Below are 26,280 nucleotides of genomic sequence, written 5' to 3'. Positions count from 1 at the left end.
TACAACACTTCACTGCAGCTATTCAGTGCTAACTTCAAGTGAATTACTCAAGTGTCAAGATTGATTGACAGCAGAATAATATAGCAGCCCTAACCCTAACTTTTGAAGTCGAACAGCCCTTGGCAAAATCATTTTGTAAAAACTGACTAACCCATCAGAAGAGTGAGGGTCTGTGTCCACTAATGGGTTTTTTTGCGCTGGTAGCGCCTATTTTCTTTACAGAATCAATGTAGCTCAGCGTTTTCAGCGTTCAGTGTCCTAAGTGCAAAAACGCCCTCAACGTCAGTTCACAAAGCTCTCAGGTAAAAGTAGTAGTAGAAACAATGTCACTTCTCCCTCACCGACCAAACAAATCAAGAAGAGGCGGTTATTCGGATTTCAACTTTGTCAACCACAATGGTAGTGGAGAAGCTCATCCTTTCCGTTTTTTCGAGGGTACAATTTCCAGGTGTAGAGCTGCTGCTAATAACAGGACACAAGTGTAAGTGCCGTCAGACAACTTTAGTAACCTAGCAACAGTAAGCGCCGGTGAGAAGTGCTTGGAAATTGATGTTGTGGATGCTGCCAGCGCGAACCACGCTGCTAGTGGACACAGGCCCTTAAAGAGGTTCAACCAAAAGATTCTGACGTTTAGTTGTCTCAGTCTTTGTCCCTACTTCTTGTCTTGTCTTGTCTGTCTTGTTGCTGCACTGTGATTCCCTGAGATCCCTTTTTTCCTGGTGTTTATTGGATTTTGAATAAGAACAATCACCTGCATGTATCATGTCAAAAGCTTTTCCTCAAAAGAGCAGCTTCTGCATTTCCCTCACTACCTCATACGTGTTCTCTACGACTGTGAGTGTTTCTGCTGTCGATACATCTGCCTGTTTTTATGTGCGTAAGAAAGCAACATTGTGTTCTGTCGTTCGACTGTTACCTGATGTTTGAAGCATCACAGCAGAGGGTCCAGGTGGAAACATTTACTTCCTCAGTGAACAATTCCAGTCTAAACTGCATTCATCAGATAAAGAGAGCCTGACACACCTCAGAGAGTCTGCAATTTGAGGTCATCGGTGTTTGTGTGCGAGAGCTCACCAAAGCATGCTTACCGACACTGACTGAAAATCAGGCATGTAAATATGACTGAGCTGAGTGCTTCTGTTTATTTAGCTGCAGGGTTGTTTTTTGCTTCTTCATAGAGCTGAAGTTACAGTAGTTCCACCTGAACACACCTTAAGGTTAACTAGAGGCGACTGCCCTCACAGAATGAGAGCAATTAAATCTTCTGCACTCCTTTCTTCCTTCATCTCCGCTCCTCCGCTCTTGCATACACAACACACGCCAGCATGTAAACACTTCAAGGAGCCGCGCTGTGATGAAAATCCAGAGAGAGGAGGAAGCAGTTGTTCCCGTCTATAAATAGTTTTCTGAGCTTTTGAGTTGCTGCCAAGTGCAAACTTTCCCATGTGTTTCTCTGTTTCCTAATGACCTGAGTCAGAATTGTGCAGAAGCGGATGTCTTCTTGTTGTCATCTGAATCACACAGGAACATGTGTGTCTTTTATGTGTGATGCATCTTTCTGCAGAAGCATATCTCCGAATTTAAAACCACAAGGAGCTGACGGGGGCTGACTCAGTGGTCTGAGCGCTGTAGTCACAATACCTCGGAGACAATACGCTCTTACTTTACAGTAAATGACCCAAACGCTGACGTCATGATCTGACTGTAAATGTGCAAATCAAATGCATTCTCTCTTGTGTATTCATGCTTTATCTATAAATGAAAGCTGCTCTTTCCTTTTGTCTGATGCAGATAGGAAAAAGATCAGGGAGACAAACCCCGACGAGGAGAAGCTCGCAGAAGCAGGAGCAGGAGCAGGAGGAGGAGGAGGAGGAGGAGGAGGAGGAGGAGAAACTCCACAGCGCCCCCCAAACATGAATCCCATTTTCAACTCCACCTCGAGCGCCAACATGGCCCTCATCAGCAACGCACTGGCAGCCTACACTTACGTATCAGGTAGAGGAAACATCCATAAAATGAGCAGTGATCCAGTGTTTAGCTATCAGAGGTCTCTGAGTGCACGGTTCCATGTGTGGTGCATGTGTGTGGCATGCTATCTTTTGGGTAATATCCCCCCATTTCCTTTTTCCTGCGACTGAAAGGTGGGTGAATGAGGGCCGGAGGAATGCAGATGTTAGATAACAGCTGCACACACACTGTCAGTCACCTGCTTCAGCTAGCTGCTGAAACACTTCCTGTTTCATAACCTCAAATTAAATCGAATAAACAGTTTATATAGACTGAAATGTCATACAGTCAAATAAACACACTTCATATGCTGTTATGTGTAATTAAAGCTAAACATAAAATAACCAAACTCAGCTTTGAAGTTGTAAAAAGAATTCATGGAACACTTGTTATTGAGGAATATACAACAGTAAGTTCCAACATGAGTAATTTGATTGGACGGGAGGCAGTCCACGAGTGCGGATATACAGTATAACAGCACTAGGACTTTTAACTATAGCCCTTTTCACACTGCGGTTCCACCACAGCACAGTAATGAAGCTCTGCCGCCATGCCGCCTTTGACATTTTACATTGGATCAAGCAACGTCAGTGCAAAGCCGCCCCAGTGTGAAACGTGCAGCAGAACGTGTGTAAGCTTCAAATACACGGCGCTGTTACGCCCTTGCTGGCTCCGCTGTTTACACAGACGCTTTTTCTCCTCTGTTACTACCTCCGATGCCGGCTCGGAGGCGGAACGACTTCGCCTCACCATTACGCCTCTGTGCGTAACATAAAAGAAGCGTAATGATCCCGCCTTGAACTGGCAGTGTAAAAGGGGCTTATGTGTATTACTACGCTTTAGCAAGGTGCTCTGGATACCGCTAATTATCATTACATCAAACCGTCTTTGTCAAGATTGATCAATCACACAGCCAAAGCAGCTGTCAACAGACTATTTTTTTAGTCTGATATTCAATGGAAATGTGCACATAAATGTGCTAATACAAAGTAGCTGGTCTGTGGTAACATGTAGACATACACAGAGTAACAAGTGTTTGGTCCTTGTCAGCAGTCCAGTTTCAGTCAAGTAGCAGAACTAGATGTGTTGGTGAAGCCAAATTAATGATTAAATAACAGAAAGATATCAATCTGTTGTTGTTAATGACTTTTCGTCTATGACCAAGTCACAGCCGTGCTGATATTCAGTACAGCACTCCCTCTCATGTGATATTGCTTAAATATTAGACCTAGATAATGTACGACCTCCAATGTGGATTTTTAGGTTGTAGGACACATTAACCAACATTTACATCAAGGAGAAGCACAGTACATAGTAGAGTTTGCAGGATTGAAAAGGCATTTTTGCCAAACTAAGAAGCTCAGGAAGTGAGTAAAATGAGCTTTAAGACTGCAGCCAATGTTGGTTACAGTGAGTGAACCATCAAGAGAATACTTATCTAACAGAGCCGAACAGGTCAGAGGAAAGCAAGAGAGCTGAGTCACAAAGATCCAATTAAAAGTTTGACATGTTTTCAGTAACAAACGTTCTCTATTCTTCTCCCTTCTTACAGACCACCCAGAGAGGGCAGCGCTCTTCTTCGTCTGCGGCGTGTGTCTGGGCCTCTTCCTCACGCTCTTCGCCCTTGTGGTCCAGATCTCCTGTCGCACCGACTGCCAGCCTCGGCAGCGGCCTCCAGCCAAGAAACGAGCGCGACCCGCCGATTCGTCCTCCGATTCCAGCGACTCAGACTCGGACTGGGACACCACGTCAGATCTGTCGGCGCGGCGGCACCGGCGGTTCGAACGCACGCTTAACATGAACGTGTTCACGTCGGCGGAGGAGCTGGAGAGGGCGCAGAGGCTGGAGGAGAGGGAGAGGATCATACGGGAGATCTGGATGAACGGGCAGCCGGATATTCCCGGGACGCGGAGCCTCAACCGGTATTACTAAAGACTGCGAAGGGACTCTAACGAACTTTAGGACGCACTTGGCGCTTATGAAGCTTTACAAGCCAGCCTGCAAAAGCAACTGTGGACTCACGTTGTCGAGAACAGTTTTTTTGCAGACTTGAAGAAAGCTGGTTTGCATATTCCTCCGGGTATCATAAGCTGTAAGAGAATAAGCTCCCTCTCTGCATGGTAAGCTCGCCTCTTAGCTGCCCTGTTTCTCCCGGAAGCGAGGGGTGAAAGGCTACACCGCCTTGCCCGTGACCTCAGCACGCCTTTTTTGAAGTGGGGATTTATGGGTTAGCTGCCTTAGACACACACAGGCCTGCAGAGACTACATGAAGACTGAAGGACCGAGGCCAGATGGGTCTGTTTCAGCTGCAGGAGACTGTGACACTTGCAGCTTTCTGCTTTGCACCCTCAAGTATTCAAGTGTGGACTTTTCAGAATAAAAGCAGAGAGAAGCGTCCTGCGCAGTGGGACGATGTAAGACAATCTTTCCACGGTGAAAAAAACCATGCTGCCTTTTGAACTTTTATAAAACCAAAAGATATTTTTGGGGAGAATTCATCTCAACCCTTATGAAATCTATTTTATAATATTTAATAGTTTATTGATGTTGTGTATTTTTGTCCTCAAGTATGGTTTGTTTTATGAGATATTTTTATACTTATGCGAAGGTTGTCTGGCACCTCAGGGATGCAATCCTAGTGTTTCTGTGTTTGGTTGATGTATTTGCTTCCTAAGATGGGGATCGACCCGTTTAAACAGTGATGTCAGCATTTTAAAGAAAAATAATTAGATCTATCATATAAAGAGCCTCAAAGAGGTTTTAGTGATTTGAGCTTATTTTTGATACAGTATGTTTAATTCACAGTGCAGTGCCTTTTCTAGCTATAAAGGCGCTTTTGTCAAGAGTGCAGCTGGTTTAAAACTAGATGAACGATGATTTATTAATTGGATATTTTAAATTTATCTTATCATGTATCTATTCCCTTTTACCAAATTGTGAATATAATCAGAATATGTCTATTTTGTACCATTTAATTTGCTAGAATGTACTTTGGTGGTCCTCCCTCATGTGCAAATGTCAGGTGTTTTGTCATCCGTGCCTTTATTTCAAAGATACAAGTGCTAAACCAGATGCACGCGGTAACCGCTGCTCATCTGGACAAGAAACCAGTGCCGAAAAAAGTGGACGAGTTAATGAAATCGTGTCGCCAGTTGAATAAAATAAGCTATTGTCAATTCAGTTCTGTATGTGCTGCGCTGGATTAAAGCGTAGAAAATAATGATAGTATTGAGAAAAAGGCTTGGCATTTCCTGACTGAGAGTATAATTGAGAGTACACAGGACATATTAGGGTCATCCACATAAAGACTGCCACTCTATATAGTTTTTATAAAGACAGTTTTCAATGTGTTTCAAATTTGAATGGGATTAAAATGTGCCAATAGCTGGTAAAGAGAGACCAAAATATGACTCCTGTGCTTGGAATAAACTGTGTTCAAAAATAACTTCTCAGTTTTTTTGTTTTTTCTTTAAGTTGCACATTTTTCTCTGGATTGTTTTCCCATTTATGAAAATCCTAGATTCCTTTCTTCATCTCCTATCCTTGTGTCTCAGTCCCTTCCACCTAAGATGCCAAGTGGAGGGGGCAAGGAAAAGACACACATTGCATGTCTGATTGTCCAGTTATGCACAATACTTTCTCTGTAATGTGAAGCGCACAAAAAAATAACCTAATCTCCTATTGATATAATTGAGAGTAAAGCCTGTTCAAATACGTTCACATAAACACTGAGTATTCATGGTGACCTGTGGGCAGCTCTTTCAGTGAGATGTGTTGGCGTTGAACGCCCCCTGGTGGTTAAATTACAGCACTTCAATTTGTATAATTTTACATCGGGTCTTGAATAGTCCCCTAATTTTAATAGTTATTAACAGCTATGGCAAATAATTTTCATACATATTTATGCTATATATACCTATTAAAGAGAATTATACTGGTTACTCTTGAGAGAAATTTACAAAATAAAAACGACTTTTACTTTACTTTTTAACTTTAACTTTAAATCGTTTTTTAATGTTGTCAATAATTTTTATTTATTTTAAATCTGGATTTAAATTGGGTCTTTACTGTAAATTAAAGCGGTATTTTTCAGAAATGTTAGTTTTTTTCCTGAAATAGTTTTCGTCGTGCCGTTTCCATGGAGACAGTAAACTTACCGCGGCAGAGGCTGCTGTCCTGTCGTTTTACACGCCAATAAAACCCATTTTTATCCACAAGTTACTGAAATTTTACAGTAAAACATCTTGTAGGAGTCAAGACATCGAAATATACTAAGACTGACAATGTCTTGGAACTGGAATAGTCACGGGTTACCATTTTTTCCGGGATACACTTTCCGGGATGTAACGGTAAGAAAAGTTCAATCTAAAACTAGCTAACGTATATTTAACGTTAGCTAATTGTAGCTTAAACGTTCGACTTACATTAGCCAAGTGTAAGCTAATGCTATCTTAAATTAACTTGTATCCGTTTGTTATTTAAATTTAATTTCTGCATTCCTCTAGTGCTTATGTGACTGGGTCGCTTTTTGAATAGTACTGTTCAGGTCTGAAATACAATGCTATTAGCTGTAATTGCTATCTGTTACCAAAGCAGAGGAACATTAATGGCTTGAATTTGTGGCATACTATTCTGTGTCAGAGGACTTATTCCACTTTGTGTTGCACTATTATTCTGCCTTCCTCTATCTCATTAAACACCTTGTTTTTGTGTTGGCTTAAATAATAATTTGAATTTTACATTTTTCTGTTTCGAGAAATAAGACTTGTTGCAACTGTCCCTTGTTGCAACCTTATCCACTTCTATTGTGCTATACTAGAGCTAATTTATTCCCTCCTCATTGTTTCTGTGCAGAAGTCAGCCTTCCATCGTCCCCAGACACTGGACTACAAGAATGGCTATGCTCTGCCCTGCCGGCCCACTGTCGGCATTGGACAGGAACCTCTTTTATCAGAGCAGCTGATCCAGCAGGAGATCAATGAGTTGACCTTTGAGAAACCTGACATGAGTTATGGCTCCTTCAACCAGAGCCTGCAAGAAGAGTTCATCCCAGCTCATGTGGCCCTTGACAAGAAGGTAAAAAAAACATCTAAAAGACCAGAATTTGAAGGTTTTTGTTTCTGTCCTACTAAATCTCTAACCCTCTTGTCTTGTAGGTGCTGCGCTTCTATGCATACTTTAAGGAAAGCATCGTTTATTCCCCTGATGAGGAGTATCGTGTGCGGGCTGTGGTCATTTACTACTACCTTGAGGATGACAGCGTGTGCATCATTGAGCCTGTGGTGGAGAATTCTGGGATACCTCAGGGGAAACTGATTAAACGCCAGCATCTGCTTAAGAATGAATATGGAGATCGTTACCTCTGGAAAGACCTAAACCTTGGCATGGAGCTGGAAGTGTACGGGGTCAAGTACCGAATCACACAGTGTGATGCTTTTACAAAGGTACTCCCCTGAATATTTGCTCTTGCAATGCCTATGTATCGTTATTATTTTCTCTGCGTGTCTAACATAAACAAATTGATATCTCTTTCATCATATAAAGGAATTCATGGAAAGCAAGGGCATTGTACTGAACGACCCTGAGCCCATGCCTGTGGATCCGTATGTCACACGTCGCAAAAGCCATCAGCCTTCCTTCACAACACGCTCTGAGTTAGACCAAATGCACCGTTTTCTCACCATGGATCGGAAGGTAACATTACAAACCTTAATCTGGAGAGCACTTAACAGAGGAGCATGGTACGATCACATCTCCTATTCAAGCTGTATAAACACATAGTGACAATAAGTGATCTTGTAGTGTCCAGATATATTCTCATTTTCCATCAGATGTTTGTAAAGTGAGATTTTACATTTGGCAGTGTCAGGGTAGCTGACCTTTACTTCTTCTTTGTCAGGTGCTGCGTTTCTTTGCCCTTTGGGACGATTCTGACTCTCTGTGCCGGGAGACCAGGCCGGTTACCATCCAGTACTTCCTGGTGGACGACACAGTGGAGATCAGGGAGGTCCATCAGCCTAACAGCGGCCGCGATCCATTCCCTGTCCTGGTGCGCAGACGGAAGCTGCCCAAAAAAATCAAAGCAGACTCTGGTGAGACGAAACTCTGTGTCTGTGTCACTCTTAGCTTAATGTCGAATTAAATTAGATATAGTACAGTGTTTTTGGCCAGCAGAATGTATTTCCTATAAAAAAAAAGTCTATTTAAACAAATTAAAAATAAACACAGTGACACCAAAAACATGTTGGATTTTTCTTCTACATCTTCTAATTCTTTCCAGAAGTCTTTCCCAGCTGTGTGCTGGAGGTGTCAAAGCAGGAAGTGGATGAGTATTACTCCCCCAAAGACTTCCAGGTGGGTGAAACGATGAAGCTTCTTGGTCGTCGCTTCCAGCTGTACGACTGCGATGGTTTCACTAAAGAGTATTACCAGAAGAACCACCCGAATCTGGAGCTCAAATTCATAGAGGTACCAAAGAAGGTGGACAAGCCTCGGGGGAAGAAGAAGGTGAGAGGCTGAGATATTTTTTGTTTTGCTTGTCTATCTATCTGTATTGTCTGACCTAATATTGCTATAATTTGTCAGTCCTTCTTACAGGAGGTTCCTCCTTACAATGGTTTTGGTTCACTTGAGGACTCTCTCCAGAATTGTTTGCATTTACTTCCTGAGCCTCCAAAAAAGCACGTGCTTAAGATGCTTGTAAACGGCAACCAAGTGCTGCGCTACAGTGCCAGGCTGGTGAGTCAGCATGTGACTTCCTGACTTCCTGAATGATGAGTGGTTGGAACAACACATCATTTTTGTCCTTGTCCCGTGCCTTTGACATTCCAGGACTCCCAGAACCCTGACGATGAGGGCCGCCGATTCGTGCTGTCCTACTATCTGTGCGATGACATGATCAGTATTTTTGAAAAGCCCACCCGCAACTCTGGCATCATCGCGGGCAAGTTCCTGGAAAAGACGAGGATCCCCAAGCCGGGCTCTACAGTGGAAAATGCTGAGTTCTACTCGCCTGCAGACTTTGCTATTGGAGCCACTGTGGAGGGTAACATATTCCATTTTACTGCCTGTATTGATTATTTTGTTATGTCTTTGATTCCGAAAGAAATATTTACTCAGAAACTATGAGATCTTTTATTTAAGGAATAACTGCAGTGTAATTGGCCACAGTTAGATACACAAAGCTGTATCTCATATTATTAAGTTAGATTTAATTTTCCATTCCAATAAAACTCCTGACATATTTCTTCTCTCCTTCGTGTGTCTTTTAGTCTTCAGCCATCGCTTTGTGCTGACCGATGCCGACCACTTTGTGCTGAAGTATCTGGAGTCCATCTCAAGCCAGATCCCTCATCAGACGCTGGATTCTCTGCACCAGAAGCTGGGTGTTGGAAAGGCTAATAACCAACCAGTTGACCATAATGGTAAAATAATCTTATCAGCCATTTAGCAAACATGCTTCCCTAGAATTAAAGTCATAAATAATGTATTGCAGTCATGTCACTTTTTTTGTATTAATACAACAATTCATGCTCATTCTTTGCGTTATTCTCCACCAGGTGATGATGTAGCAGAGCGATCTTCATGATGTCAGGGAAGGCTGGAGTGTTGATCAATCACTAATAAATGGACCATAAATCAACCTCTTTCATGTGTCTTAAAATAGATTGTCTTTATACATAATTATATGACACTGGATCTGCTGTGTATACACTGATATGTTTGGCTACATGCTTCTGGAAATGTATCAGACACACCGACTGTTTAGTAAAGGTGTGGTTAACCTCAAATAAAACCTGCCTCATACTGAGCAAATATAGAGTTATGGTAGAGCAGGGCAAACAATTAAGCACATTTTATCTATAACGCTATGGTGTTCTCCAGTACTCATAGCTTCTTACTATTCCAGAAAAAGACTTGTATGTATGTTAGATGCAGTTTGCCAAAAATGCCAGGATACAAACTAGCATGCTTATTCGGCTGCTCAGACCTCCAATCCTCTGTGCATCTAACGATAAGTAACTGAGACCGAGATCACAGACTGATGCGATACAAACTGGGACATATACAGATTATATCAAAGTTAAAGGTGAAGGGAAAAGTAGGTAAACACATGCGGTACCTACTTTGTGAAGTCAGCAGCACTAAACAGTTAAAAGAGAAAACATGCAATTTGGAAAGCAGGGCAGAAGACCAAACCAAGGACACCTTTAGCATGCTATCGTTAGCAGTAAGCTAAAAGTAGAGGTGAAGGGGCGTCACCCTCCACCTGCCCCATCTCCTGAGGAATTTCCTAAACACACTGGTGTTTTACTGCATGCATTTGTCTCCAATCACTGATCGACACTGCACAATGTTTGGTTATTGCAAAATCTAACATTTAAAGATCGATTTATTTGAAATGTTGCCTTTCTTTATATGCTACGTGAATAAAATGAACTTATAGAAACATGTGGAAAACCCTCACAACAGAGGAGTTCACACTGCATTTCAGAAAATTGCATTATTTAATAAAGTAATCAACAAAAACAATTAAAAGAAAAAAAAACATGGAATGGCATGCGGTAATATCCAACATACATACTTTGATACTTATCCGTTAAGTGACCAGTGACAGAAGTAGGAATTTAAACAGAATACATGATTGGGAGGAGCCCAGATGACCTCTCTAAGACCCCCTCTCTGACAGGGTAAGGAGGTCATGTTAAGGCCAGCATACAGTAAGCTCATATCATACCATAACATCATCAGTAACATGTTTCCGCTCCAACGGAACAGACTAGAAAACAAGCAAAGCCGGCTCAATGGCAAGAGCTGAGGAACAGCTGCGACATCAAACGCTACAACCAATACAGTACTTACGTATGAAGATCAACACATTCAACATTTACACACACGTCACATGTGTGCCGCACGCTGTGTTCACTTTACATTTATTCTGCTTACAATGGTGCTCCTTAGGGTGGGATAGCAGGCTGCGTGGATGTATAAAAAATACTGATATGATGAGAAGAGTAAATGTCTGTCGGGCTCGAGGGATTTCCGTGGATTTCGTTGTTCCAGCATTCAAGCCAAAGTCTGTTGTGACTGAGTCCCTGTAACATCTCAGGACATACTCAACGAGGAGCTCGGTGGCCGGTGGCCGCCAGCTTCCCCGTCGTGCTGATGAGAAACCTTAGCCGGAGCCAAGGCCGCTGTTCAGGCCAGTCAGTGTGTTGTCTTAAGGGGATTTGAGTTTTTTGGTCCGAGGAGAGGCTCCGTTTTCAGCTTTAAGAACTCCGTTTTCATGGTGACCCACTGGCAGGAGAAAGAGAGGTGAGAAGTCACATTAATGCAACTGTACTATTATTAAACCTAACTCCTCTGTTACTAGTTATTACAAGATGATGTCAGTGTGTTGTGAAACATGTCTGAGCAGGTGTGAACACTCACATGAGTCTCTCTTCAGTGGCCTCAGGGCTTGTTTTGTGGCAGTCTTCTTGCGAACAGCCTGTTCGTGTCTGAACTCCCTCCAGCGTCTCAGCTGGAAGCGAATAAACTTCCAGAGTAGCCAAGATTGGGTCAAACATACCAGCAGTAGAACGGTCATCCTGAAGGGGCCCCAAGGCAAGAAGATTAGTGTGTGTGTGTGCCAAATTAAAACAATTACTTTCAGACACATCGTGTTGTTTGAAACAAGGGCTATTTTTGAGGCAATTTCTTTTCATTTTTTAGGGTTTTATTTTTGTCTGGTTGCCTCATTTGCAACCTTTGCTTCTGTTTAATTAATTAATTTTATTTAAATGGGAGTAAATGACTCAAAAAAGGTACCAGTCAGAACTAGTAAATAACTAACGGAGTCTTGTGACCATCTGAGTTATGGATGGGTTGAATTAATTCAGGATGAATTTTTCAATGACCGAACAGTCATTCATTTATTAAAAAGAAAAAAGTTTATTGCAACTATGCAAATATATATTTTTTCCACTTTTTTTTCCCCAGGCGCCTGGTTGTAATGTGGCACTACCGCGGTACTACCGGTGGCTGTAGCGCATCTAAAGATGTTTGCTAACCACCATTAAATAACAAGAGAAGAAGAAAGCAAAGAGACTTCTGCAGCCGTCAAAGAGTTCTGTGTGTGGAAGAAATACACGAAAATAAGGCCAAGTGCAAATTTTGATCTTAGAAAAGTAGTCGAATAATTCCCAGTAATTATCGAATTGTATTTTTGCTTGAAATGCTCATCTCTGGTCTGAAGCACCACCACGCCTCGCTGATAGTAATCGTTTTAGTCCCGAATGTGAGCAGTCGAAGAAGCATGCGTGCCATAAAATAAAATTAACTGTTTTCAGATCTTCTGCACAAAATATAGATATTAGTGTTTTGTATTGCAGTGAAATAACAAAAAAAAGCCTTGAAATAAAACATATTTGCTGACACAAAATATGAATGTACCTGCTTTGTGTAGTTTAAGTACTTCTGTGATAAAATAACTGTATTTTCAGAGATAGCACATTCCAGACTTCATCCACTGTAGCTTTAAACTATAAAACATTGCACACTTTTGATGAGCCCTAATTGTATTATGACTACATAGCTGTAAAAAGTAACAGCAGCACAGAATTAATCATTCTCCTCACTGTGTCGGACAGAGGTCGTTACCTTATCAGTACAGTGTTGAAGTTGCCCGCCTCCCACTCCAGCCCCTGGTTCTCAGCACGAGCCAAGCCAAAGCCAACGGCCAGGAACATCAGGGTCAGAGTGGCCATCCGTGTAAACACAAAGCTGACCGCCCACAGGTCAAATCTGAAGCGCGGCGACACACAGTGGACACGTGGTCAATAAAGAAACATGTCAACAAAACATCTAAAGCAGTAAGTCCAGCGAGGTAACTTACATTTTCTGATGGTTCTCATCAGTGAAGTAAAAGAGTCTGGCGATGTGGAAGCCCAGCTCGGACACATACTGAAGAAAGAGGAGCACCAGACCCACACGGGTCATACTACACAAGAGAGGAGCAGGTGATGAGTTAACATTCTTAACCACATTGTTTTGGTTTCTCACTATGCATGCATTTTCTTCCTGAACACGCCTTTGGATTCACAGGTTTTCTCTGCCAGTACTTACTTTAAAAGATACGCTGCAGAGATGTGCAGCAGATACAGGCTGATGTACTGCAGCTGCCGAGAAATCTCCTCCTGAAACACAAACAGACTTTATTTGGAAAGGTACATTTAGTTTTTTTCCTTTCTTACACTCCGTCTAGTGCACACACACGTCACATAAACAAGCTCACACAAACACACACAGAGCTTATCTAGTCACACTCCAGAGCTCCTCCAGTTCCCAGGCCTCCTTTACTGACCTTGCGTACTTTCTGGAAGTAGAGCTCCGGCAGGGCATGCAGCCAGTAGGCCAGCTGAGTGAGGTAGAAAAACTTCACCTGAAACCTGCAGCACGAATACAGACAGGCAGAAGGAAAGGCAAGGAGCGGAGAAAGTCAAAAATATTTACACATTCCTGGTTTGACTTGTTGAAAGTGTGTTAAGAGAAGAAATAAAACAGCCAAGAAATGCACCAAAATGTGGCTTTGCATAGCTGGGAGTTATTTTTAACCTCATTTCCCTCATTTGCATGAATGTTTCTAAACTCATATATGGTAAAGATTGTGGCTCTGTATGTCAGGTGCAGGCTGAAGACTTGTTAAAAAAATACTGCACATACTATAACATAATGGTAAATTCACAGCAGGTGGTAAACTGACTGAAGCAGGCAACCAAATCCCTATATTCAATCTGTGGCAATTCAGTTGTTAAACTGTTTAGTCTTTAGGTTTGCATTTAAACAAATTGTAAGCAGGCAACTTAGAAGCCAGGGGTCTCAATGGGGGTTACAGGATACAGTATTTGGATCTATCTACAGCTTAAATCAGAGTCTCTCTCTTAATGTCACGACCAGCACGTTCGAGATGTGAACCCCATAAAAAACCTCCTGAATGTGATCAAGAGGAAGACGGACGGTCACAAGCCAACGAACAAAACTGAGCTGCTCGAAAGTTTGTGCCAAGAGTGGCCTAACGTCACCCAAAAATGAGCACACTTTGTTTTCTTTGCGTTATTCGAGGTTCGAAAAACATCTTTTTGTTATCTTCACCAGTTGTCATTTTCTGCAAATAAAAGACCTAAATGACAATATTTTATTTTTAAGTGGGGAGAAAAGTTTTCAATAAAACAAAAGTTCATTTAACAGATACACAAACCTATAAATAATAGAACCAGAGAAGACCTTTTTTGCAGTGGTCTCTTAATTTTTTCCAGAGTTGTTTTTTCTTTTTTATGCCTTTATTGATCGAGAGGACAGTGTATAGTGTCGGAAGCAGGGGAAGAGAGAATTGGGGAAGGTAGTCGAGCCCGGGCCGCGCATAAAGGACCATGGCCTCCGCACATGTGCCGCCGATTTACCCGCTGAGCTAAACCAGCGCCCTTGGAAAGATTCTTTAATCGCATATCAAAGAAATCAGGTGACTTTTAAGACGTGGCGTCTGTCATAAGAAAAACATGCCCAAAAAAATCCTACTTTTATCCTGTCAAAAGTCAAATTTTGCTTGTTTTTTTAATGTTTTATGAAAGTAAACTGGACACATTTGTTTTTTTGGACTATTGGTCAGAAAAACAGGACATCTGGAGGTCAACTGGGACTGGGAAAGTGATGTGTACATTTGTTTTGTCGAGTGTCTTTTTTGTGAAATAAACATCAGAATGTACAAACACCGGTGTACTCTTGTCGCCAAAAACACTGTTACACTTTTATATGACAGAATGAGTTTAACATCAGTCATACCTGAGGTGAACATGGGGATAATTCTCCCAAAGGCTGCTGGGGTGCAGGAGATATCCTTCCTGCATATATAGATCAGAGAAAAGAACACTTTATCCTGTCGTTCATTAGAGTTTGATGTGTTTTTAAGAAATCATGTGACTGACGGTGACACCTTCCTTTACATGGAAGGTATCACCGACGAAAACAGGATCAGAAAATCTCACTCACTGTAATGAGGATGTAAAAACTCCACACACTCGACACCAGGTGAAACACACACAGCTGCCCCGACTCATTAAACTTGGTGTTCTTGCTCTTGGAGAGGTGGAGACGCCGGTTCACCTTCTGCAACGTGAAAACAACACCACAGATCATGCACTGAATGCAGCAGGAAGAAGTCATAATGGGTGGCATGTTAACACCGTCATTGTCATGCACAAGGAAGTGTCACAGTAACACAAATAAGTAGGACGAGAAAAGACAGCAGGAACTATTTATAGCTGCCGCTGAAAACCCTGCTCTGAAGAAGTATTCCTTTCAAGACGCTTCGGAAACCGTGGCGACGAGCTAAAATAACACATCTTCCTCCTCGTTGGCCTATTTCTAAACAATGACACGCGGCCTCAGACTTTTAGATGGATCAGATTCTGCTCCCGCTTCCTTGTTCCCTAAACTTTATCAGACTAAAGCTACCTGTTTGTGAGTCTGAAAAACACTCGCCACGTTGCTTTTTGAAGTGGTAAAAAAACGTATTATTCATTTACTTAAATCACGATTTAATAGCTTATTCTTGTAATACTTCTGAAAAGATGTTTGTTTCATGATATTGATGGCAAAAAAAGTACAACGACTTTCATTTGCCCTACTATTGACGGGATATAACGCATGTAAATGAACCAAACAATATGGATAATTTTGCTGCTTTGTTTTATTTTGGTAACACTTCATTTTCTGGCTCCATAATTTCAGAATGATTTCCAAAAAGTTACTTAGAAATGAACGTGTTATTTGGTGCTTATTACAGGAAACAAAGGGACAGTTACATTGTTCTCTTGCAGTTATTTATGTCAAATGAAATAATGCAAAACCTCTTATAGTCCGAGCTGATAAGGTCAGCTGACAATGCAGAAATTAGACATTTTGGTGCAGAAAAACATTTATTGAATTTAAAAAAAATAGGGGCAATTAAGTTTCTAATGTACTTCTGTACTGTATAAGCTGCTGGAGACTGAATTTCCCAGAGGGAGTCATCCCAAAGGGATCAATAAAGTTGAGTCTAAGTCTAAGTCTAAGTCTAATCATCAGTTAATAATTAATGGACTTTTATAGGGGTTTATATTGAGCACTTTTCTCAAGGCAATTGAAAGGAAACTTCCTTGGAATCTATGGTTTGACAAAAAAAAGTGTCCCCAATTGCTGTGTTGTTTCCCTGTCTTTATTCAAGAGCGTGTTTTTTCATTTTGAGAGCAGGCTTATTGATTTTTCCTTCAGGTTTTGCAATACTTTCCCTCAAAAACCTGCCCCTGTTTGTGCTTAGATTTGCTCCTTTTCTGCTCAAAATCGACGCTTGCACTCATATATCACTCATATATATTGTTGCTTGCACAAATATCCCGCGCTCCAGCTTCAACCCTTGTCCTCTCACTCAGGCCACTTCTGTACGCTTGTAAAACATCCCACTCTCTGATTTCTTCTCTGCTCTCTGATTTTTTTTGATGCACCAACCCTGTCAAAATTCCACAACCAATAGGAAACTACCAATAACGTTATCTCTACTCCTTTGTTTGTGCGTCAGCCTTCATTTTTTGACTGTCCTGCACAGGCGGTTACTCTTAAAGTGATAATCTCAAAGTTCTCAGTTTCGTTCTATTTGGCGGCACCTAATGGCAATAAAAGGCAATTATGGGAGCACACATCCCAGATAACCAGACGTCCACGGTTGGCTCCGGTTGTAACTCTTGATTTTCCTCGTTGACGGTCGCTTTCCATTTTAGACTGTTTGCTTCATCTGAGCGTCAAATTTGTTTCTTTTTCTTTGTATTTTCACTTATGTTTGAAGTTGTATCTGTAGTCATCGATCTTTTCTTTGTTTGTTCAGCCATAGTAGATTACTGTTTACTCGCAACACTTGCAGAGACCGGAGAAGCAGCCGCTTAGCTCCGCCTACCCTCTCTGTAGGGTACATATTCAGTAAAATAGCCACACAGTAGCCACATAGCACACCGGACTCTAATCGGTGTGTCGGAGGGGGGCCCACTTTTTTATCTGTTAAAGGGGATAATTCGTGTATGTTGCTGAAACAATAGCTACAAAACAGCAGGATGTATTACATTCAGAACTACAGCATAACTGCAGTACACAACAGTGGCCGAGTACTCACGTCTAATAGATACTCCTGCACTACAGCGTGCAGGATGATGGCGATGAAGAAGTAGAAGAGGATGGTGGCGCCGTCCTTCCATCCGTAATGGTACAGTGTCACCTCTCCCTCTAAGCACACATAGGAGGAGTCAACAGTTCAATGACACAAATGTTAATTACTGTTAATAGAACTTAATTATAAGAGCTCCTCTGCTCTCCATACCCGGTGATAGTGTGGTGACATTGTACTGAGGTTGTATGAACAGTATGGCCGTCTTGGCTGTAGCCTGGAAATGAGACAAGATGGAGAAAGATTAATATCAAGTTCAAACCAAGCATCTACTTCCTCCTCCTTCCTCCTTAAGGTCAGACCTTCGCCACGTTTGGCTGACAGTACTTGCAGTGACCGCTAAGCCCCTCCCCGACGTGTGCGATTCCACATAGGGGAGCAGCCGCACTACACTGTCACTCCAGAGTTGTAGAAAACATGGCTGCTCTAGGATCGTTTATTCGGCCTTAAGGTATTTTCAGACAGGGGGCGATCGATGCGCCTAGTCATTCATTTTCAATGAGAGGCGTGCAGGGAGGTAGGGAGGTGTGGGCAATCTGACAGGCGGCACGACAAGTAGGTGCAATCCCGTGAAATTGTCACGGTTGTGCTCGTCTCACAAACACGCCGGACCGCTGCCAGAGTTGAAAGTTCTTTAACTTTTTTTTACGTTACGTGCTACCACAAAAATCACAATGGAGCAGAGACTGATCCTTGCTGTATATATAACCACTTTGTAAACAGTTACTGGGACATGGCAGAGCATTGGTGCAAGACTGGATGTATCAAGTGATGTAACGTTAGCTTTAACTTAAGCCAGGCTATATGTGACGTTAGTTGGTAACAGTTAAGTTACAACTATGCTAATTTAGCTAGTTGTTATAGCGTATAAAGAAACACAGAAGTCATTTCTATGGTTACGCGTAGTATCCCTGGCGTTTACTCGCGGAGTGCTTGTCTGCCTGTCTATTCACATGAGAAGCGCAGTGAGACCCTGAGATCAGAGCAGGTCCGGAGTGTCACCCCACGTCTGAAAAGACCTTTATATATACGAGCCAGAATCACCAGGAGGTATCGGAATGGTAAGCTGAAATCTTGACGACAGCCTGAAATGAATGATGGTGAATGACGATTGGTCAATTTCAGCAAAAGCAATGTTCTACGTAGAAACCTGCAGCTGTTTTGAATGGCCCATTTCAGAGGCGACCTTTTTTAAAATGTAATTCTGGAATTGTAAAATATGAGACTATCCATTTAAAAGATATGGCCCCTTTAAGACTCATCTTTACTGAGAGACATCAAGGGACCCTGTAGGTCCCCTGGCCCCAGTTTGGGCACCACAGTGCATCGAATCACCAGTCATTCCTTGCGCGCCGAGGGAGGCCACAGGTGACCTGTCAACACTAAAATGTCACATTCAAAACCAGCTGTACCACTGCAGTTCTCTTTTTTCCGTAATGAGAAAAATGAAGGAAATCCCCTTTTTATATCTCACTCGGCCAGCTGTGTGAACACAACCAGGGTTCCGGATAGAAACTTAACTGTTATGTAAAGTGTTCATCCTGGGTGTCACTTAGGAAAGGCTATTGGCTTGTGAGACACCTAATTCATTCATACACTGAATGTCAGTGGTGAATTCCCTCAGGTCAAAGTAGTCGTTGGTTCTGCTGAGCCCACGGCAGCCAGCAGCAGCGGCTCAAAGATTGAGACGTGGCAGTTAACTACAGCTGTTAAGATAGCGGAGGAAAGTCATAGTGCTTCCGTCGGCACTTTTCAAAATAAAATCTATAAGTTTCGAACACGTCCTCGAATTCACTCTGGGCAACAGCAATGCTTTTAATTTGAATGTACAAAACGACCAACTTCCTGTATTAATCAGTCTCTCTGTGGTAACTAACAAATTTCGGAATCAAAATGTTGCAGCGGACTGTCTTTGCTGGAAACTGAAATAAGATATTTTCAAGAGGGTAAAACGTGAATTTTCAGTAAGCATACAAGTAACATTGTGTTGTTTTAGAGTAGCCTTTTATGCCTATGAAAACATGTGAGCCATGAGTAAAGAAACTTCTTTCGGAACAACGAAAACTATGACGATATCATGAAAAACTAGCCAAAACGTGTTAAGATGTAGTTTGTACCCTGCTTTATTTAGCTAACGTTTTCTGTCGCCGTTTTAAACCATACGTTGCCACTTTTGACTGCCAACAGAGCAACATTCATTGTTCATAAAACTTGTAAAAAGTGAAGCCACCAGATATTTATCCGCGGAACTCACTGATACAAGGCTCGGATGTGGTCAAACAAGCAAGCACTTTTACAAAGCTAAAACAGCGACCGAATGAGACTTAACTTAACGACGAGTTACATCTTTGAACGTGCAGCGGACTTGCCATCTTAAAACAGCTGAGTGGGACGAGGGAAGAAAAGATAATCCTGAGTTCATCTCACCTCAAACATCAATCCAATCAAAATGAAAATCACCAAACTGAAGACGATGTCGGCATGGTTCTGAATTAAGAACTCCTGGCTGAAGAAAGGGTAACTCTTGTTTCTTCGGCGAAATGCCATGTCAACTCAATGGTGTTTTCTCTGCTATTTTATAAATCAGAATTTTTCTGACTACGAAGTTCAGGAGTTAACTTTCTCACTGAATTGCGCATGCGCGACTTCTTAAAGGGCAAGTGCCATAAATACCTTCTTTCAGGCCATTTACACAATTATGGTAATATGTGCCGTCTGACTTGACAAAACAAGTAACATACCACATTACAACGACATATTTTCATACTTTAAAATGTAGTTTAAATGATTAGAAACAATTGTATTCCAGTCATCCCAATTTGTAGTCTGTTTATTGCTTATTTAAAGCCACCAGTGGCCTTTCACTTCACAGTTCAAAATTTCATATAGGCAGTCACCTGGGTGCAAGAGAAAACCCAGCAACATTTCAGTGCTTCGTTATTTGATATCATCCCTTTTACAGAACAGCAAATACGCAAAAAAGCTTTGTCCCCTAAAAATAGCAACCAAGAGCACATAAAAAAGTCACTACAAGTACCTCAAAAGCATCTTTTCATGTTGTTACACATAAGACATTGGAAAGCTTTTTATAGTCAGTGCCTGAGACGTGATACATTTCCCCAACATATTGTACTTTAAAAAACATTGTTGCAATTACATGGTCAACATGTAAATAAGTTAAAACAACAACACAGTTTTGCATGGTTGACACACTAGCCCTGCTCAAAGCAATGCCAGTTGACATGATTTTACCAAAAAATACAGCATATTGTTCTCTGAAGGGATCAGGGGTGTTTTTTTTAAATGGGAATACCAAATAATCACAGCAATAGAAATATGGTACAGAAGATATTTGTGCTTTTTGAGAAGACAAAAAAGCTCTGGCTCAGGCTGAGATGGTAAAGATTCAGAGGTCAAACACTCCTGTCTCCTTTAGATATAAGAATCGTTTCTCCATTCACAAAGCTACTAAAATCATTACAATGAATAGAAGCTGTATGTAGAGATCCCCATATGTCTGGATTATAAAACAGCAGCATCTTCCTAATGATGTTTATTGATATCACTCATGGCTACGTCTTTAATATGTATTCCACCCTAGCAAAGTTCCACCAGTGTGTTTTTTTGCACAGTGTAATTCTTGAGGCTTAAGTTAATTGCTGGCAAAATAATTGAGATAAATGTTTACTGGATGTCAGGTAGAAGGTGTGTCTGAGCTCTGTACACCACCACTGAGGCCATGATGTCTAATGGAAACACTGTTGGAGGTTTCACCTTTGTTTGTCCATTATTTTGGCTAAGCAGTGCTTTTAGAAAATGTGTTGAGAAGAGTACAGGCTAGCTTAGCGTTTTCCCAAAATGGTTGCATATGCTACGCCCCACTGTGTGCTAAATATATAGACAATATATAGACAATTAGAGGGGACATTTCTGCCAGCCTTGTCACCCTACAGCACTGAGGCGATGAAAAAAGAGCAGCCTTCGGAAAAGCTGGTGTACTCCTTTTAGTGTTTGATAATTTGCTCTTTCCCTGATTCTGTCTGGAAGAAGCTAGAAGTTATCGTCTTCATCTCTTCGGGACATAATGAGCTGCCTCCTGGGACCTGTGAGATGAGGGACACTAGACGGGGAGTCCAATCCTCCACAGTCCAATTTTGGAGTGGAAGTACAGCGGGGTCCAACCCGTCCCATGAGCCCGCGCACGTCTCTGTGAAGGGCTGGATCACTGGGGATCGAGTTGAGGCGCACCCCCATTTCCAGACCCCCAATGTCCCGGTCCAAACGGGGGTTACTGCCACTGCTGGGAGACTGAGGATCAGCACTGAAATATAAGGTTGAACTCGACTCTGTAGGGCAAAAGTACGGTTCTGGACTGTCTCCAAACACAGACTTGCCCTCTGGTGAGCTACGTTTGAAGTCCGACGTGGGCGACTCCATCGGGCTCTCCATCTCCAGACTGTCGTCCTCTTCTTCAGCTGGTTCTGTTGACGTGGGCTCGCTCACGCTCTGGAACTCGTCTTTGCAGTCCGAGAGAGGTGCGAGGCCTTTCCCCTGAGACTCTGAGGTGGAGACGCCCTCACCTCCTGCTGTGATAGTGATGCCCTCGTTACTCTTAAACTCCTGGTTGTACTCCTCCATGTCTAGTATGGCTGCTGCTCCGCCCGCCCCATACGCTCTGTTGATCTTCCCCAGGTCTCCTGTTTTCAGAGCCAGCCGGATGAGGAGCCAGTGGTGGTGGTAGCAAGGGCAGGAGCTGTTCGCCCGGCCTCCACAGGTTCCCGGGTGCTCCAGCAGAGAACCGGCTACACCTGAGAGGGAGAAGCTGCCGTGGTTTTGAATGGAGGGAACAGGCAGGCTTTTATCCCCGAAGGAGAAGGAGGACTCCCCTCGTTCTATGCACGTGCTGCCCATGTGGTTGCGGTTCGCGCCTTGGGAGATCTCTGTGGACTTTGGGTGGAGGAAACGGTAGTAAAGGACAAGGGAGGTAGCACCTGGAGAGCAAAGAAAAGGAGATTTTAGTAGACATAACACACATGCATTTACCACATTAATCCTAGTATCCTATGATAATATGCTTTGGTCCCTACAGCTCACTGTTGTTTGATTAGGGATCACTGTTTATATACTATCGTGTTAAACTCAACCACAAATTACTTGACTCCATAAATTATGTTTGCACTATCGCTACTATTTAACAAGTAGCACTTAAAGGGCAATTGAGTGAAATTACTGAGACCTGTTATTACTGAAATCTGCTCCAAAACAAAAGAAAAGAAGTGCAGATAAACAAGCGACTCACCAAGGAGAAAGCTGCACAGCACAGTGGTGGGAAGGGTCATGCTGTCCCATGATGCCTCGCTGAGGAAGTCGGAGGCGGCCAGCAGCAGAGTGGCGTTCTCTACGAGCATGAACTGAGGAGAGAGAGAAGGTCACACCATCAGTCATCTGCAGACAGCTTTACGTCACTGAAAGCCGGGGATGCAGAGGTGAGGATGACGATGCAGCTATCTGCCATGTAAGCTGCTCTTTTTGCGTCCTAACGGGGCAGCGCTGTACATGAAATACAAAACATCACATTGACAACAGGAAACAGTGAAAACAAAATGTCAAGTCTTACTGCATAAAAACTGGCCATGCGGAAGCGCGAGGGTCCGTCTTTGACGTTGAGGAAGAGGAAGACGTGGACGAGCCCCATGATGCCGTTAAAGGCTCGCCAACACCAGGGGCCGGTGCAGATGTCCGGTTGCTGCGATACCAGCCAGAAGGAGGCCGTGAGCCAGTGGAAACCTGGAGGTTGATGTAAAAATAGATCAGGAGATACAGGCACATTAAGGGATCCATATGCAGTGTGTCAAGGTGAGGCAGAGAAGAAAACTGAATTAGGACGTGCTGCATCACTCTAAGGATAATTAAATCACTTATTGTTGTTATGCGTTTTATTGTGTCACTTTCCTACAATCATTTTATATAATTTTGTTGCATCCTTTCTCTTCCTTTTAGATGTAAGTGGAACCTGCTGCTCACCTGCTACTCCACAGACCCACCAGTTAAAGACCCTGGCAAAGAACATGAGGCAGGTCACCCTTGCACCGAGCATACAAGCCCTCCACACCAGCTGGCACAGCAGGGCCGCCGGAGGCATTGCCAGGTGGCCCGGTCGTATCAGACAGCAGGCCCTGCTGTACAGCACCAGCGCCCAGGAAATAGATAGCACACACAGACCGCAGCAGTAGCCCACTAAAGGAAAGGACAGAAGAAGGAAGTATGAAAATAACATTTATTCTTATTCAGAATACCACAAACAATATAAAGAGCTGGTCCTTTATGCTGTGATCAGTTTACCTGGGGACATGATGCCCACATCAGTGGAAACGACGACATACGCCTGCAGCAGGCTCTGAGGCAGCGTGAGGACGAGGGCCTCCAGCAGCCACAGAGCAGCTACATCTGCCTGCTGCATGACCGCAGCTCCAAGATCAGCCACGGAGTCCTGCATGCGCACCACAGACCTCATGCAGTCCCACATCCTGCCAGAAGAGGGAGACAGAGACAGATGCCAGAGCTGTGAGACACAGTAACCTCCTGGTGAAGGTTTCAATGACAATAAGATAATAATAGATTTTTGCTATGTTCTTCTATATTTCAATATGATGTTTTGTAATCTAATACCTGGAGTTTTAAATATCTTACCTTTTGAAGATTCCTAAGTGCAGTATGTGTATGACAGAGAGGTAGCATCGCCTGTCATCACCGTCATCATAGTACCATTTCACACTTAGCAGTTGAACCGCTGTCCCCGGGAGAAAAAGGCCCAGAGTGAGGCCCGCCCACTGCGTCTCCTCATTCCAAAGGTAAAACCCTATACAGTAGATCACTAACATACAAACATACAGACACAGTGTAGTAAGTATTTTGTGATTTTTTGTCAATGTTTGTTTTCAGTGAAGAATTTACATCAAGTGCAAACTCATCTTACATGCAGTGTTTAATGGAAACAAATAAATCCAGCTGTGTGTATAAGGGTCTGTTGAAGGCTGCAGAGTCCTTGAGAAACCACAGCGCACGTTCACACTTACTCAAGTGAATTGTCCTTTGAGAGGAAGCTGTTCTAATGAGATGGTACAAGCGCTGTCTTAATTCTAGCTTTACCAAAGCCTGCAATCATGTCTCTGTAATTACACACTGTGGAATAATGACTTGTCAAGGACCACAATGTGCTTCTTCTCACCAAATTATTTTAATTTTCACTAATTTTCTGTTACAGACTAACTCCAGTATGTAGTCCATGTCCCAGGCAGCACAGTGTTTTTGTCTTCTGGGAATGGTATACCTGCTGAAGGCAAAGTCACACTTTGTACTCATCCAGTCACCTCATCCCTCCCGTGTCCTGCCCTTGCCCCATTGATCTGCTTAGTCAGGCAATCATCACACCTGAGAGTGCTGCACACTGTGTTCCAATACAGACTCCAGATGTGCATTCATTACTACTAGATTATTCATAATTACATAAGTAGTAATCATAATAAACCTGTTTATAAATGTATGTTTTGGAAGGGGGTGCAAGAACAATCTCGAAAGTGAGCATTATTTCTACAGGTATCAAGGACAGCCTTTAACTGCAGAGGTTAATTATTGCATTTAATCATGTGACCCTGTTGAATGACCCCTGGAGGTCCTGGGGCCCCAGCCTGACAAACCTACCTTAGCTAACAGATGCTACTTGCTATTCATATAAAAGAGAAATAGCTGGGTTTGCCAGTTCAGCACTAACGGTAGTCCTATGGCATCACCGTTTGAATTGTCCTCTCAACCTGCTGCTGGGAAAGCTCCAGCACGAAGCATCATGGCTGAGCAACAGCATTGTTCATTCATTACAGCCAACGGAAAATACTCCACACAAATACAACATTCCCCCGCCCTGTTTTCATATTCACTCTCAGCCCACACCAGCCAACACAGCAGCCCGACAGAGCGCGGAATTCTATGCCCACTTACGAGCGGTCCGTTCGGCCACGATAACCAGCGCCGACACGCCGAGCAGCACCGCCTGGCACCACGCTATCCAGCATCCGCTCCGCCGGGCCGCCGAGGGCATCCGGCGGACGACCGCCCCAGCAGCGTTTATCATGATTCGGAGAGGTGGGAGAGCGAATAAACCCGTGACATTATCCTGGGCATCGTTTACCCCGGGTACATCCGCTCCCTTCTTCTCCCGCTGCCTGCTCCCCGTCAAAAATACATGACGTCACTGTGCGCGCGGTGTTAAAGGGGCATCGGTTTACCAACGGTCCGCTGTAACTGTTACTGTGCACAGCTCACCTTCCCGCCACCTTGGACTGTCTCTTCCTCGCCTCTTAGCACTTCTATTACTCATAAATATCCATATTGTACGCATATTTACCTAATCTTAATGACAGACTTGATGTTTATTGATATGAGTTTGAATTATTCAGATATATGTTAAATATTTATTTTTTATTGATCTCTAAAAGAACACTCTTCCTGTGCTCTTCCTACATGGAGGGAAAGGTGGACTCGGGAGCAGATGGTAGGCACAGTGAGACCTGATCGGGAGTGTGTCATCAGCCCTGAAGAGGGCTGCTCTGTAAGTTGTAAATTGTCTCATCATTTGATGGCCACTTTGAACAATGGGTCACCTGACACCCTTTTAAAGTTGTAATGTGAGAATCACAGAGGCTTTTGCACTGTGCGTGCCTGACCTTCTGCAAGAATGTGTTACAGTATACGATATAACAATATCTGGTCAGGTTTCATTCACTCCCCAAGATATATATTTGGTAAAATGTATTTTACAGTTAGCCTGTCTTTTACATTTACATCCACATATGCAGTCATCTGTTGTCTATTGTCTGTCACCTAACTATTTCTGAAACAACAATATGGACCACTGTACAAAATTACCAGCAGGATAATACCAAACCATGTGAGTTAAGATGATTTTGCAGTGTGTGGTTTGTTTTTTTCCAGACTGAATGCTTGACACTCACTGATGGTGACTATCCTAAGACTCATAACAGGATGTT

At 42.8% G+C, this 26,280-nt stretch overlaps 4 protein-coding genes across 5 annotated transcripts in view; 2 read left to right on the top strand and 2 right to left on the bottom strand.

The window, feature by feature from the left end:
* Positions 1 to 5,431, top strand: part of LOC138584211 (protein eva-1 homolog A) — an 88,208-nt gene extending 82,777 nt beyond the window's left edge. For both annotated transcript variants that reach the window (XM_069656390.1, XM_069656398.1), the window contains 2 exons: positions 1,792 to 1,995; positions 3,560 to 5,431. In XM_069656390.1, the coding sequence (XP_069512491.1) occupies positions 1,792 to 1,995; positions 3,560 to 3,939 (584 nt within the window). In that variant the 3' untranslated portion in view covers positions 3,940 to 5,431. The remainder of the gene's footprint in view (positions 1 to 1,791; positions 1,996 to 3,559) is intronic.
* An 859-nt stretch (positions 5,432 to 6,290) lies between these two features.
* Positions 6,291 to 9,595, top strand: efhc1 (EF-hand domain (C-terminal) containing 1). The gene is made up of 10 exons (XM_069657569.1): positions 6,291 to 6,356; positions 6,862 to 7,083; positions 7,164 to 7,451; positions 7,552 to 7,701; positions 7,907 to 8,099; positions 8,288 to 8,514; positions 8,605 to 8,745; positions 8,839 to 9,052; positions 9,279 to 9,431; positions 9,567 to 9,595. Exons 1-10 carry the CDS (start codon positions 6,291 to 6,293, stop codon positions 9,593 to 9,595), a joined length of 1,683 nt encoding a protein of 560 aa, XP_069513670.1.
* Positions 9,596 to 10,484: 889 nt separating this feature from the next.
* On the bottom strand, positions 10,485 to 19,812 carry tram2 (translocation associated membrane protein 2). Its single transcript, XM_069655394.1, has 11 exons — positions 19,664 to 19,812; positions 17,390 to 17,453; positions 17,186 to 17,295; positions 15,034 to 15,150; positions 14,827 to 14,885; positions 13,352 to 13,436; positions 13,114 to 13,184; positions 12,884 to 12,988; positions 12,649 to 12,792; positions 11,440 to 11,597; positions 10,485 to 11,304 (listed from the first exon to the last, which is right to left on the bottom strand). The coding sequence occupies exons 1-11, from the start codon at positions 19,781 to 19,783 to the stop codon at positions 11,228 to 11,230; spliced, it is 1,110 nt and encodes a 369-aa protein (XP_069511495.1). The 5' UTR covers positions 19,784 to 19,812; the 3' UTR covers positions 10,485 to 11,227.
* A 243-nt stretch (positions 19,813 to 20,055) lies between these two features.
* On the bottom strand, positions 20,056 to 25,448 carry xkr5a (XK related 5a). The gene is made up of 7 exons (XM_069657304.1): positions 25,232 to 25,448; positions 23,927 to 24,110; positions 23,579 to 23,763; positions 23,261 to 23,473; positions 22,854 to 23,023; positions 22,536 to 22,647; positions 20,056 to 22,227 (listed from the first exon to the last, which is right to left on the bottom strand). Exons 1-7 carry the CDS (start codon positions 25,362 to 25,364, stop codon positions 21,287 to 21,289), a joined length of 1,938 nt encoding a protein of 645 aa, XP_069513405.1. The 5' UTR covers positions 25,365 to 25,448; the 3' UTR covers positions 20,056 to 21,286.
* Positions 25,449 to 26,280: the final 832 nt, after the last annotated feature.

Source organism: Semicossyphus pulcher, unplaced genomic scaffold (genome assembly GCF_022749685.1).
Source record: "Semicossyphus pulcher isolate SPU_LCO1_2020_fin unplaced genomic scaffold, fSemPul1.0.p SCAF_11, whole genome shotgun sequence".
Classification (NCBI taxonomy): domain Eukaryota; kingdom Metazoa; phylum Chordata; class Actinopteri; order Labriformes; family Labridae; genus Semicossyphus; species Semicossyphus pulcher.
Note: the sequence above shows the minus strand (reverse complement) of the source record. Positions and strands in the feature narration are given on the sequence as shown.